Source organism: Bradysia coprophila, assembly GCF_014529535.1.
Source record: "Bradysia coprophila strain Holo2 chromosome IV unlocalized genomic scaffold, BU_Bcop_v1 contig_5, whole genome shotgun sequence".
NCBI classification, from domain to species: Eukaryota; Metazoa; Arthropoda; class Insecta; order Diptera; family Sciaridae; genus Bradysia; species Bradysia coprophila.
The window spans coordinates 273,980-289,934 of NW_023503374.1; the positions used below are offsets into that span (position 1 = coordinate 273,980).

Consider the following 15,955-nt stretch of genomic DNA (forward strand, 5'->3'; position numbering starts at 1 on the left):
GGCCGAGTAGCCACATATAAGCTCAATCCAAGAGACCTAGCTCACGCTCCGGTAAACCGAATTTCATAAACTTTTTTTTCCTTCCCGGATTGGTACGGTCAATACCTATCTAATAAAGCAAAATCTACCTAAATCCGTTCAAATTTGGCCAACGTTCAAGCAAAAACGGGTTGCCGCCCTGTACCTAGTTCACACCAAGGGGTCTAACTCACGAGTCGGTCATCCAATTTCCATAACCTTTTTTTTCGATCGGTATTGTAAATACCTTTCATTTGACGTATCACTTACAAGTGTAGCCTTTAAATGGCCAGAGATATCTTCGGAAAACGTTAAATCACTTATGGGGCCCCAGCTCGGGAGGGGTCGACCCAAAATCGCCCATCTTCGAACTTAGCCTCACTATTTTGACTATCTTTCAGGGAAAAAAAAATTTTGAAATCGGATTTGATTTACTCAAGATATCGACGTAACAGACAGACGGACAGACGGCCCAAATTTTTATTGCGGATTCGTAATCTATCAACATAGGCAAACACTTTGCCCTTACCGTCTGCTTCGAATTCAATCAATTACACACGGCATCGTAATCCTATAAGCCCCTTCGTACTTCGTACGGGGCTAAAAATCAACGTAAACTTGCGTTCGTCATCGAATAGAAATTTCTAATGAGAACTTCCGATAGGAAAACACAACTGTCATTTTCTAAATGAATTGAATGAATGTTCTAGTACAGACGTGGATGTCAGTGCTGTCCAACACGTTTCAAAATTAAATTATTTTTAGCCCCGTACGAAGTACAAAGGGGCTTATAGGATTACGATGCCGTGTGTAATTGATGGAATTCGAAGCAGACGGTAAGGGCAAAGTGTTTGCCTATGTTCATAGATGACGAATCTGCAATAAAAATTTTGTCTGTCCGTCTGTCCGTCTGTCCATCTGTCCGTCTGTCACGTCGATATCTTGAGTAAATCAAATCCGATTTCAAAATTTTTTTTTCCCTGAAAGATAGTCGAAATAGTGAGGCTAAGTTCGAAGATGGGCATATTCGGGTCGGCCCTTCGTGAGTTAGGGCCACCTAAGTGATTTAAGGTCTTTTGGTGATATTTATGGCAAAATAAACGATGGAAATGTAAATGACACGGCAAATGATAGGTATTGTCAATACCAATCCAGGAAAAAAAAGTTTTTTTAAATCGGGTGAGTGGACCGTGAGTTAGGGCCTTAGAAGTGAAATGCTACTAGGGCCCTATGTGTATTTTACATAGAACTCGAGTAAATTTCATTCGTTTTTCGTAATTTTTGTTTGATTTGGAAGGTAATCGAATGCCGAATAGAAAGTTGTTGAAAAAAAAATTAAATTTGGGTCCTTGGCCTAAGGCCGCTACTAGGGCCCTATGTGTATTTCACATATAACTCGAGTAAATTTCATCCGTTTTTCGTAATTTTTGTTTCATTTGGAAGGTAATCAAAGGCCGAATAGAATGTCGTTGAAAAAAAATTAAATTTGGGTCCTTGGACTAAGGCCACTACTAGGGCCCTATGTGTATTTTACATATAACTCGAGCAAATTTCATCCGTTTTTCGTAATTTTTGTTTCATTTGGGAGGTAATCAAAGGCCGAATAGAATGTAGTTGAAAAAAATTTTAAATTTGGGTCCTCGGACTGAGGCCGATACTAGGCCCTATGTGTATTTATACTCAATAAATTAAAATTTTAGGGCGATTTGAAATTTTTGTTTCATTTGAAAGGAACGTCGTACGGGGCTTCGTAATTGCGCTATGCGCAATTTGTTAGATGTACATATTACATAATAATTTTACTTTAACTACATTAACCGGCGCAATAGTCTTACGGTCAAAGTAGGGTGACAGACGCACTAGGGTCACGTACGCAATAGATATACGGGTTTGTACGGGGCTCAGTCGCAGCAAACGCTCCGACTGTTCTGATGGCTCGTTTTTTTGCGTTTTCTAAATATTTTCGAAGTTAGCGGGTTTCAGTATCTGTCGGGTTTCGGGTCACCTCGCTCACCTCCAATGAATAATTCCAAAAAACGCACTTATATGAAAGCCATTATTTCATTTATATGACAAAAATAAATATGACAGCTATAATTATGGTGTATGTAGCATAGCCTATTTTAGGAATTAAATTCCCGAAAATTCTCGAAATTCTCTAAAATTCCCGAAAATTCTTTAAGAAATTACCTAAAATAGGCTATGGATGTAGTAGATCAGTGTTCCCATGCTTCATACAAAATGTGATTATGAAATTATGAAAGATTATGAAATTGAAAAATTTGTTTCTTCACAAAATTTTTGGAACATTTTGGAATTTTAGGTATTTATACATTTGGTTTGCTGGTTTCAATGGGGAATGTGTGTTTAGGGTTAAAATGTCCAACAAAACGGCAGACAGCCACCATCTTGGAAATTGTATCGATTTTTGTAATTAGGCCTATATGGCACGGCACAAACATAGTTGACGTAGATTGCTAATCATATAGTTTCCTTGACGGAAAACTTTTATCGATATTTCAAGAAAATGACGGCCATCTTGAAATTTCGTATTTTTGAGATATTTTTCGGCTATACGGCATGTAGAGAGCTGGGATAAAGCGTCGCTTGTAGAGCTTGCTTAACTCTAAGCATTACCCAAAATTTCCAAAACAACTAATATCCCACAAAAACCTCAAAAGAGGAAGAGGTGACGCTCAAGTGACAGATACTGACGAAACCCCTCATACGACAATTTAAAATCTCATCGGTAAACTTCTCGTTGACATATTTTCTTGTTAAAAATTTCTTGGTCAAAAATTGATTACGTTGAGGCTAGATGTGTGCTCCGGTCAACTTTTGTTCTTTTTTTGGGCGGCTCCCTTCGGCGCAATATAAATGACGAAAAGTATTCTTGGAAATAAAAGTTAGTACCATTCGATAACAGCTTTTGCAAAGACTTGCGGTATTAGTAGGGGGCATTTCGCGAACGTTCATCTTTCGATGATGATTCCACTTAAGTTTCGCGTTGTTCCGTATAAAATGGATATATGCGTGAAACCCCCCCAAGATTACAACCTTGATTATGCACTCAAATGCTTGTAACATCAAAAAAAAAAATCGTAGTTGGACAAACACCTCTTTATGCCTGCGAAAACCAAATATCATTTTCTAAGTCATTTTCTTTTGTAACGAATAAAGAATCAATCGATCACTAAAGTTTCTCAAGAAACTTATTTGTGTTGCTCTAATGGCATGCCGTAATCAAGACAGAAACAGATAGATTATGTTGTTTATGTTTACAGCTTATATTGTGTATTGTTGGGTAAGATAAATATTTCTTTTCTAAAAATTGATCGAATACTCCTCCAGGAATAATTAATGAATATTTCAGCAAATAATAAACAGTAAAAATGTATTGCTACTTATTTGCAGGTATTCTTAGTTTTTAAAGTCTTACAAAGTATTGGAGTCTTATACATTTAGACCTACGTTTATAACGCTTCGAGTTTGACTGAGACTGACTTTCACAATACATGTTCGAGCCGCACTGTATATGGCTCTGATATCACTTTGACAATTGTCATTTCAATAAAAACATTATCAGAGTGTTGAATAAAGTTTCGTACCTAACGAACAGAACAATGAATGAAATAAAATTCAATTTCAATTCAATTCTATTCGCACTTAGAGCGTAATTACTACTAAAATTTCACATTAAAATTGATTGATCAACACAAATAATGAACTTGTTTCGAAGAGAATTTATTTGAATTTGAAAATACGAAATTATATACTCGAGGGATTTTTTTTTCTGAGGTTACCAATTAGAATCCTTTTTCGTAAAAATATTTACCAATATTTTTTCGGGTGTTTACCGTTACAGATACATTTTATACGCTTACGCGTTTGAATGTGTTAATGTATAATGATCATTTAATTTTTTCAATTGGTAATTCGAATGTATGACCATAGTAGAACTGTTTTTAGCCCCGTACGAAGTACAAAGGGGCTCATAGGATTACGATGCCGTGTGGAATTGATGGAATTCGAAGCAGACGGTAAGGGCAAAGTGTTTGCCTATGTTCATAGTTGACGAATCCGCAATAAAAATGTTGTCTGTCTGTCACGTCGATATCTTGAGTAAATCAAATCCGATTAAAAAAAAAATCCTGAAAGATAGTTGAAATAGTGAGGCTAAGTTCGCATATAGGCATATTCGAGTCGGCCCTTCGTGAGTTAGGGCCACCTAAGTGATTTACGGTCTTTTGGTGATATCTATGGCAAAATAAACGATGGAAATGTAAATGACATGGCATATGATAGGTATTATCAATACCAATTCAGGAATTCAGAATTTAAATCGGGTGAGTTAGGGCCTTAGAAGTGAAAGGCTACTCGGCCCTATGTGTATTTTGCATATAACTCGAGAAAATTTCATCCGTTTTTCGTAATTTCGTAACTCAATAAATTAAAATTTTAGGGCTATTTGAAATTTTTGTTACATTTGAAAGGAACGTCGTACGGGGCTTCGTAATTGCGCTATGCGCAATTTCTAAGATGTACACATTTCATAATAATTTTACTTTAACTACACTTACGGGCGCAATAGACTTACGGGTTCGTGCGGGGCTCAGTCGCAGCAAACGCTTCGACTGTTCTGATGGCTCGTTTTTAATGGTAAACTTGGCCTAAAATAACGCTGACGAAATATTTATTTAAAAAATGAACTGACATTACAGTCAAAGTCTAATTACTTGTATGTCAATGGTGCCAATCGACAAAATCAAAAATGGAAATTAATTCGTTGGTTCAATTGAATGTGGCAAGTGTGTAGGATGTAAAAGTAATGCACCCCACACCCCTAGTGATAATAGAATAAATGATGGAATTTGTTTATGTACTGTCCGTTTGACAAGAGGATCGCCACGCTTCAGCAGGGGGTTTTGAACATTTGTTTTTTACACGTTGGCACACGTGCTCTTGTCAGATTCAAGATTCTTTTTACGAATGTTACGCTGATTATACTTTGTGAAAAAGGCCAATACCTTGCAAATATGTCACATCTTGGACAGAATTTGACACTGCAATATCTGCAACATGAAAAAACTAAATGTTCGAAACCCCCTGAAACCCCATGCTTCCACCTACGTAATATACACAAACTAGGTGAGCCAACCTTAATTTATTGGTTAACTGTAGAGAAAACTTAAGCAAAAAAAAATGCGTCACAAGTTGCACTTTTAGTCACAATTTCTTTCCTAACTTATTTATTTCACACGCAAAATTCGTCGCCACCATAGATATTAGTTATTTTGTAAGTTAAAACACAAGGAGTTGCGTCACCCTTTCCTTTAAGGGGAAAGCTGAAAAAGATTGTCCACAGTTTAGCGCACTTAGGAACTGCCACGAAGGCCCTGCCTGTGTGCTCTTTTCTTCCCGTAGGAATCGGCGAGGAGTTAGGTCCAGTGGAGAATTCGCATTAGAATCGAAGTTCTTTGCAAAATTTGTTGTAATACATCGATGGGTGACAGATAAAGGATAACAGATGGCGTTTATGGATGTAGTTTATGCATTCAGTGTGGTTGCGTGCGTAGAAACCGAAATTCTCCATACAGTTTGACACTATGATTTTTGCGTTCCATACAATTTAACAACAACAAAGCGACCTCTTCACTACATTACATCTCAAATGTCAATACAATAATATATATTTCACGAAGAAGTCGAGGCTTGCCGAGACTGATAGTGACAAGTGTGTACTCTATTTTATCACATAAGCGAAAACGAGACAACAACATACAGCCACCTCAAAATGATTAGAAAGAAATTATGTGATTCCTTATATTTTTGAGTTCCAACGTTTCCACACATTTTGAACTTAATACTAGCGTCATCTGTTCGACGCTGATTCACTGAAACAGAACTTTATGTCCACAACGATTCCGCACCAAATTCAAAATTTCTTGACAATTTTTTTTAAACCAATAAATAGTATAAAATCGATAAAATCAAAGAAGAAAATTTGTTTCAGAGCAATCAAACCTTACTGTAAGTTTCAATTACTCACAGACGTACGTATCTCTAATTGAGGAAAATTGAAAATAATATTTTCGATTTTTTCGACATCAACACATGGACGCTAAAAATGTAACAGTGACCATTTAATCATTTGACATGTCTGAAAAGTTACAAAATGTACAAGGCAGTGTCAATGTAAAAATTGCACATACGCATGCATGTGTGTATTTATTGTATTTTTCTACTAAACTAACTAAAGTAACAGAATGTGGCTTCGATATGAAGTAAATTGTTTTGATGACTGTGACTACAACTAATTGGTTAATATTTTGATGGACAAAATGTCGAAATAATTATAAATCATCAAAAGTTGTGTTGTTAACACACTTCAATTAAAATATGGAAAGTGATTCCTACAAATCAATGTACAACACCTTGACGCATGACGTGAATGTTGTTTTTTTCTTCATAATTTCTTTCATTTGATCTATTTATTGTCCAATTGTCAATCAATCGTGTAGTCTTTGAAAGAAAATTTTCGGTGCTTGAATTTTGGATTCCTTTTTATAACTGTGCCTTATAGCAGTAATGTACTATTTTTAAGATGAACCATACACATTTTCATTTTTAGACCCGTACGAAGTACTGGGGTCTTATAGGTTTACGCATACGTTTGTAACACGTCGAATTGGACTCCCTGAGTAAGGGGAAACCTATTGTGGTTGTCTAGAGATGCCAAATCCGCGGAAAAAAAATGTCCGTCTGTCCGTCTGTCCGTCTGCACGATAACTTGAGTAAAACGCATCCGATTTTGAAAATTCTTTTTTTTCCCGTTTGGTAATGTCAAAAGACAGGCTAAGTTCGAAGATGAGTGATTTTGGATCGACCCCTCCCGAGCTGTGGCCCAATAAGTGCTTTACGGTTTTTCGAAGATATCTCCGGACATTTAAACGTTAAACTTGTAAGTGATACGTCAAATAAAAGGTATTTACAATACCGATCGACAAAAAAAAAGTTTATGGAAATCGGATGACCGACTCGTGAGTTAGACCCCTTGGTGTGGAACAGGCACAGGGCGGCAAGCAGTTTTTGCTTGTAGGTCGGCCACATTTGAACATATTTCGTCTGTTTTAGCTTTATTAGATAGGTATTGACCGTACCAATCAGGGAATTTTTTTTTATGAAATTATGTTCTCCGGAGCGTGAGCTAGGTCTCTTGGAGTGAGCTCTTATCTGGCTACTCGGAAGTACAGTGAACGTGGTGTATTTTGACAATATCTCGAGTAAATTTTGACCGAATTTCATGAATTTTTTTATGTTTGAAAGGTATTAACGAATGTAAAGCGTCGGTACTATTTCCGGTCTCCTAACAAAATGGCTGCCGGCGGCCATATTGGATTTTAGTAAAATAGAAATATCTTGGGAAAAATGATACTTAGAGAGTTTCTGTTAACATGGAAATAATTTGTTATGTGTGTGGGGTTTCAGGGATTCCATATACGGACATCTATATATACCTATATACAGTTATGATAACCGAACCAAAGCAAGAAGAAAACAAAGAACCAAATGCAACGCATCCATTTGGCGAACCCACGCATAAAATATTCTCATGATTGAGAATATCAAAAATAAAGCAGATAAGATTAAAGTAAATAAAGATCAAATTCACCATAATGCAATTTGGCATTTAATTAAAAGAATACCAAAATGCAATTCAGCATTAAAACTATTTTCAAAGATAAATACTTAAATCATAACATCTGATAAAACTCTGATCATAAGTTGTTTTGATCAGACTATAAGTAAGACTTTAACATTTAAGACACCAGTGTAAAATTAACATTTGAACTGTTAACTTCGTTTTGAAACAATAAAGAATTAAAACGCATTTCTTTATTTAATTGGATAGTGAAAACCAAGAAGGGTCATAATCGTAATTCCCCTTGATTCATATTGTCATACTTAATATTGAATACTTACATTCGCAAGAGATACTGAAGAGATCTTTAATTAAATTAAACGGACATTCTTTAATCTCAAATAAAGTGAAATTTATTAATTCCGCTTTATCAAAACTGGCGCAGCAGGAAGGATTTACCAAGTGAAAATTAAATTAATTTTACCATAAAGTAAATCCAGTATTACGGACTTACCACTCGTAACAAATTGCAAAAGTGACTCACTGCACCTGGCAGAAAACCGTGAATCCCGATTCACAAATTAAGTGAAGAAACATCACCTAAGTTGAATAAAACTCCAGAGAATTATTCAAACGCCGATTGTTCTTCATAACTTCAGTACGACACAATTTGGGGCTTAGCACTAGCAGAATACCATTTGGGCCGTTTGAAGACCAGTTAAACTTAAGAAAAATCAACCTGGAAACAGCAATCATGCCGACTCAAGGAAGCATCATCCAACCAGGAATCCTGGGTAACTATAATGTTATTACTCACCCATTCGCTGTAAAAGCAATTAAAGAAATAGAAAGTTTTAATGGTGATACAAAAGATTTAAGCACGTTCATTCAAGAAATCGAAGATATTTTACCTTTTATTTTGAAATATGACGATGATAGTCAAAAAATCATCATGAATAAAATTAAGTCAAAATTAATTAAGAAAGCTCGCGAAGTGATTAAGATTTATATTGGTGAAACTGATACGTGGAATCAAATCAAAGAAATTTTATACAAACATTTTGGTGGTTTAGATTCAGAATCTAGACTTTACACAAAAATGATCGAGTTGAAATTTAAAGGCAACGCATACAATTTTTATAACGAAGTTAGAGCAATTCTTAGCTCTTTAATTCAAAAATGTGAACAAACAAATTCATTGAATTTACTGAAAGTGTATCGTGAAAAAGCATTAGAAACATTCGCTATGGGTTTACCTAATGATATGCGAACTGTTATTTCAAATAACACTGTTCAGACATTGGACCAAGCGTTAGAAATTTTGACGAAATACCGCTATGTGGAAGACAAACATACATTCAATCCCATGAATGAATACCGTTCTAATCCTGAAAGAACTGTTAATCCAAGATCAAATTATCCACAAAACCAAACGTCTCCACCCAAACAAGTTCAACAAAATTTTAGTCCTAAACCATTTGTTCAAAGACAAAACTTTCAACCACGTCCACCCTTTCAAAACAATAATTTTCAACGAAATAGCAACTTTCAATCAAGACCTTTTAATCCCAATCCTCCAAATAACAATTATCCTCCTAAACCTTTGGAATTTTCTAAACAAAACAAACCAGAACCTATGGATATAGATCCACGTTCTTCACAAGTACGAAGACTTTACCATAACGAACACACTAATGATGAACATGATGATTACGACAATTATGAAAATGATTATTATGAAGACCAAAATCAAGAATGTGTTGAAACCCAAACCGAACAAATTGAGAGCTCACTTCCCGAAGAAATCCAAAATTTTCATTTGGAAGCCTCGGAAAAACAAACAAATTACCATATGTAAAAATCAAATCCCGCATAGGATACATGCGATTTCTTATAGATACAGGTGCAACAGCTTCTGTAATTAACCCTGGCATTTGCCAAACTAAATTTTTACAACAATTAGACAAACCTCTCCATATTAAAACAATGACTGGAAATCGTGAAATCAATCATAAAGCCATTATCCCAAAAGAATTGTTTAATTTCCCCATATCTCAAAAAGAAGTTACCTTCTACGTCACACCATTTCATGAAAAATTAGATGGCTTAATCGCAAATGATATTTTGATATCCAATGATGCAGACATCTGCTTCTCGGAAAAATGCATCCGTATCAATGGACAAATTGCCCCATTATATTTCCACCCTGATGAAGAACCATCAGAAGAAATCAATTCATGTATAATTGAACCGCAACCTGAACTATACAGTTCTACTAATTTCGAAGAAGATCTACGTTTTGATCACCTCAAACCATTTGAAATCCAAGAAATCAAAACATTAACTCAAAATTTTAAAGACATATTTTATAAAGACGGCGACGACCTTACATTTACAAATGACGTAAAACATTCTCTTCAAACAAACAATTCTCAACCTATCTATACTAAAATTTATCGATACCCCTATGCATTGAAAGAAGAAGTCGATAGGCAAATAAAAGAAATGTTGGAAAACGGAATAATTAGACATTCTAACTCACCCTATAATGCACCCATTTGGGTAGTACCTAAGAAACTGGATGCCTCTGCCAAAAAGAAATGGCGTATGGTAATTGACTATCGTAAATTAAACGATGCCACAAAGGAAGATAAATATCCCATTCCAAACATTGATGACATTCTATCTAAACTGGGAAAATGCAATTACTTCAGTGTCCTAGACTTAGCGAAGGGATTTCATCAAATAGAAATCGACCCCTCAGACATAGAGAAAACTGCTTTCTCAACTTCCGACGGACATTACGAATTTGTTCGAATGCCATTTGGCCTGAAAAATGCACCGGCAACGTTTCAACGAATGATGAATAACGTTCTACGAAATGAAATAGGAAAATTTTGTTACGTCTACATGGATGACATAATCATATTCAGCGTATCCCTACAAGAACATATAAATGCCCTCAAAACAGTTTTCCAAAGACTCAGAGAAGTTAACCTTAAAGTTCAGTTAGACAAAACCGAATTCCTGAAAAAAGAAACTATGCTCTTAGGACATGTAATTACACCAGAAGGTATCAAGCCGAATCCGGATAAAATTAAAACCATTCTAAATCTTCCTCTACCCAAAACTCTAAAGGATATTCGTTCATTTTTAGGAATGACCGGCTATTATCACAAATTTATCAAAGACTATGCAAAAATAGCTAAACCGTTGACTAACCTTACGCGAAAAACGGAGAAGATAGTTCATACTGAAAAAAGTATGAAATCCTTCGAAACTTTAAAACTTTTATTAACTTCTGACCCTATACTCGTCTACCCCGATTTTAATGAAATATTTACATTAACTACAGACGCAAGCTTATTCGCTCTTGGAGCAGTCCTATCCCAAAAAGGCAAACCCATTGCTTATGCAAGTAAAGCCTTGGATAAAGCCCAACAAAATTACGATACTACTGAAAGAGAACTCTTATCAATAATATGGGCTTGTAAACAATTCAGACATTATCTCTATGGAGTCAAATTTAAATTACAAACTGATCATAAAGCATTAATTTGGCTATCTAATTTGAAAGAACCAAATGCTAAACTCCAACGATGGAAAATTCGTTTGAACGAATACAATTTTGATATCTCACACATAAAAGGAAAAGACAACGTTATAGCTGACGCTCTATCTCGACTTCCTACTGAAGAAATAAATGCTCTAGAAAGAAAAAACGCGACAGACGTACAGTGTCCCCATTGCTTACGCTTCTACCAAACTAAAAAAAGTCTCTATTCCCATTCATACATTTGTAAACAAAATGTACGAACGCTGACTTTCCCACCGTCTCAATTAAAAATTAATGATAACGAATCATCTCTAGATACTCAGCACAGCGCTGAATCAGACGATCTATATTACCTTCCTATTTCTGAAAAACCCTTAAATTATTTCACTCGTCAAATAAAAATGACTATTGGACCGTCAGAACAAACGAATTTATTCGTACATAACCACACAGTCATTACGATCTCAGAAATAAATTACACTAACGAAATCTTTGACAGAATATTATCTGAATGCATCTCCACTCACCCTGATATAAAAACTGGAATAATATTTGACACCCTGGAATTACATAATCAATTCCAAACGTATACTGCATCCATCCAAATAAAAACAAATTTAGAAGTATGTACTAAAAATCTGATAAATCTCGATGAAACAGATCTGCTGGACAAAATAAATTTATTTCATTTTAAAACAAGCAATCACGCAGGTATCGAAAAAACGTATCAAACTTTAAAGAAAGATTTCTATTATCCAAATTTAAAAATTTATATTACAAAATTGATAAATAATTGCAACACTTGTGCAATATCCAAAATCGATCGACAACCCGTGAAACTTCCTTTTGAATTAACGCAAACACCTAATAAGCCAAGGCAAAGCTTCTACATGGATATATGGTTCTCAGGAAACGAAAGAAAATTCCTCAGCTGCATTGACAAATTTTCAAAATTTGCAGCAATCGAACCTATAGAAACAAGAGAATGGAAATCACTTCTAAATGCTACTATTCGTATCTTCCATTACTTGGGTACTCCAAAAAATGTCACTTTCGACAACGAAGGAGGACTCAATAGCCTGGAATTCTTTACATTCCTGACAGAAAAAAACATTGCTTATCATTCCACTACTAGCAATAGGCACACCGGAAATTCGGATATAGAACGCCTACACGGAACTCTGAACGAGCAAATAATCGTTCTTCGAAACTCTGAAAGAGCTAACGATCGCACATATTATACCGACTTTGAATACGAAGCCCTCTTCTATTATAACAATACTCTTCATTTGACCACGCAATCGAAACCCTCCGATTTACACTTCTCTTCAAACCCACAAACCTTCCAAGACACATACGAATTGACATTGAACAGAAAGAGAAAAATTATTGACAAATTAAATAAAAATAGAGCAGACAAGGACGTTAATCCAACTTTATTGAAAATTATTCCTGGACCTAAAAATAAGAAAAACAAATACAAGAAATTTAAAGGACAAATCATTTCGAAGACAAAAATTAAAAACACTGCAACAAAAATAATTTCACATAAGGATCAATTTAAACGAAAAAAGAAATTTGAACAAGAATTTAATGAAGAACTTCCTCCTAGGGATCCTCCTGACACTATCACAAATACAATCCCAAACATTGGAAATCCATGACTTGACACACGGCAACGGTTTCACATTGATCCAAACAAATTACACTCAACTAGTGTCTTCATATCGATACATTATCCACACGGTTAATCTAACCGAATACGAAATAAATATTGAACTGATAAAATCAAGCCTCGATCGTACTAATAACCATTCCCCCGAGTTACTTCAAGAATTTGACCGATTACAAAAAGAGTACCTAACCCTAATCCCTCACTCTCGTGTCAAAAGAGGACTAGTAAACGCGTTTGGTACAGGATTTAAATATCTCTATGGAACGATGGACGATAACGACAGACAGAACATTGAAAATCATTTCGTAAATTTACAATTGACCAACACTAAATTAATAAAAAATAATGACAAACAAATTACTATCAACGACAAAATGACAAAACAATTACAAAACATATCCTCATCCATCAATCAGTCTAATAAAAAAATAATGAGCAAAATTGATGAATTCTTTCACGCTATGTCACAATTCGAGCAAGAAATGTATCAACTTCATTTTGAAATACTTATACGAAAAAATATGAATGATTTGATCAGTGAAATTGAAAAACTGAAAGAAATAATTTTAATGTCTAGATTAAATATTCTCAGTAGAGACATACTCACCTATGATGAGATAATCAATAATAATATCACCCTAGACGAATTCTCTGAAATTCAATTAAGAATAGCCATGTATAACAGCACTCTGCTACTAATTTTAAGTGTACCAAATTATGGAACAACACTTTATGCTAATATCATCATTGAACCCGTCCCTAATAAAAATGGTCATCTACAATTGAAACCAGAAATTACAGGAGTACTTTCTCTAAATAACATTTTATACTACCCCACTAAATACAAAAATCAATTAAACAAAATAGATGACAAATGTATCCAGACTATCTTTGAGAATCCAATGATTGAATGTAACTTCGAGATTAATCGCGAAACATTTATAAAGACAATAACAGAAAATACGGCCTTGATAGTCAATAGTAAAGATGTCTTAATACAAAACTGCAACACCCAAAATATTCAACTAAACGGAACTTATCTGTTAAAATTCCAAAATTGTCAGATTCAGATAAATCAAACAATAATTTCAAATAAAAAATATGTAAATCATGTAATTTTACCAAATGTACTTAAAGAAATGAAAAAGTTAGTGGATGTCTCTAACATGACTCTTGAACAAATACATTTTCAAAACAAACTGTACAAACTCAATACAGGAATAGTTCATTTATCATTATATCACTTTTGCTATGTGTGATTATTGGTTCTAGCATCATTTATTGTAAACAACGTAAAGTTCCCCTACAAATTTATCAACCTGTAGTTGAATTAAAGAAAGGGAGAGTTATGATAACCGAACCAAAGCAAGAAGAAAACAAAGAACCAAATGCAACGCATCCATTTGGCGAACCCACGCATAAAATATTCTCATGATTGAGAATATCAAAAATAAAGCAGATAAGATTAAAGTAAATAAAGATCAAATTCACCATAATGCAATTTGGCATTTAATTAAAAGAATACCAAAATGCAATTCAGCATTAAAACTATTTTCAAAGATAAATACTTAAATCATAACATCTGATAAAACTCTGATCATAAGTTGTTTTGATCAGACTATAAGTAAGACTTTAACATTTAAGACACCAGTGTAAAATTAACATTTGAACTGTTAACTTCGTTTTGAAACAATAAAGAATTAAAACGCATTTCTTTATTTAATTGGATAGTGAAAACCAAGAAGGGTCATAATCGTAATTCCCCTTGATTCATATTGTCATACTTAATATTGAATACTTACATTCGCAAGAGATACTGAAGAGATCTTTAATTAAATTAAACGGACATTCTTTAATCTCAAATAAAGTGAAATTTATTAATTCCGCTTTATCAAAACTATACAGCTATATTGAGCTATATACAGGCATATAGAGCTATATAATAGCATATATTTATCTGTGAAATGTTTATTTATAGTGAAATATAGTTAAATATAGCGGTATATAGCTGTTTAAATAGGAATTTATGAAATTTGTCTTCGTACGGGGCTGTCTATATTGCCTCCGGCAATTTAGTTGTATATGATAACAAGGCAAAGAGTGGATAATGTAAGTGATTTTAAAGGGAGAATAGTTTTTCAGCAGAGAAGAAAATGAAGTAAGAGAAATGAAGAGTTTCACATTAAAGGCTTTTGATACGAATAGGTGTTTCGTACGGGTCGGCGTTAGCTATGTTTTTTTTTGATAATCCACCTCATAAATTGCATGAGTACAAAAGCTGTATTGCCAGGTGTTGCTCGTCGAAAATATGTAAACTACCAACACAATACCACTATCAACATTTATTTCATCGACAGATGGCAGTTCTAACTTCGTTATAAAAATTTTTGGTTTCAGCTCTATTTAAAAAAAAAAACTTGTAAGAACAACATTCTATAAAAGTGAATAATTATACTTTTGTTTAATTTCAGCTGATCCAAAATTTAGCGCTCCGATACAAAATGCAACAGCTCCAGTCGGTAGAGAAGCAGTTCTGACATGCGTGGTACAGGATTTGGCATTGTATAAGGTATAAATCTGCATACAATTTTAAGTTTTTAGTTAATACGTTGAAATATTTTTGAGCAATAGGAAACTTTCGAGAGTTTACAAAATTTTTACGTTGAAAAGGAAATACTTGAATTCAAATCAAATTGGCTAAGCCAAAACAGTGGGAAGTGGTTTTCGAATATTAAAAAAATACGATTTTGAGAACAACTTTTTTGTTTAATTTAAAATAATTTTCTGTATTCACCACATATCCGCATATTTTTCCAAATTAACGTGGGAACTCAACTATCATAAATATATGGAAAATTTGGTTTAAAAAAAGTATTTAAAGTGGTATTTTCGTATATACCAGTCGCTTATTAAGGGTGAACCTACCTATCGTGAATAGACGAAATAGAAATCTGTTTGCAGGAAAATATGTTGACGAAAAATATATCTTGCATTGTGGCATTTATTTATAAACCATGAAGCTGTAATACACACAAGTAACGCAAGTCTGAACTCAAAAAATGTA

General features: G+C 34.2%; 1 protein-coding gene across 2 annotated transcripts in view; it reads left to right on the forward strand.

Annotated features, from left to right (window-relative positions):
- Positions 1–15,955, forward strand: part of LOC119071456 (lachesin) — a 188,497-nt gene that overhangs the window by 42,731 nt on the left and 129,811 nt on the right. For both annotated transcript variants that reach the window (XM_037176309.1, XM_037176308.1), the window contains one exon: positions 15,363–15,460. In XM_037176309.1, the coding sequence (XP_037032204.1) occupies positions 15,363–15,460 (98 nt within the window). The remainder of the gene's footprint in view (positions 1–15,362; positions 15,461–15,955) is intronic.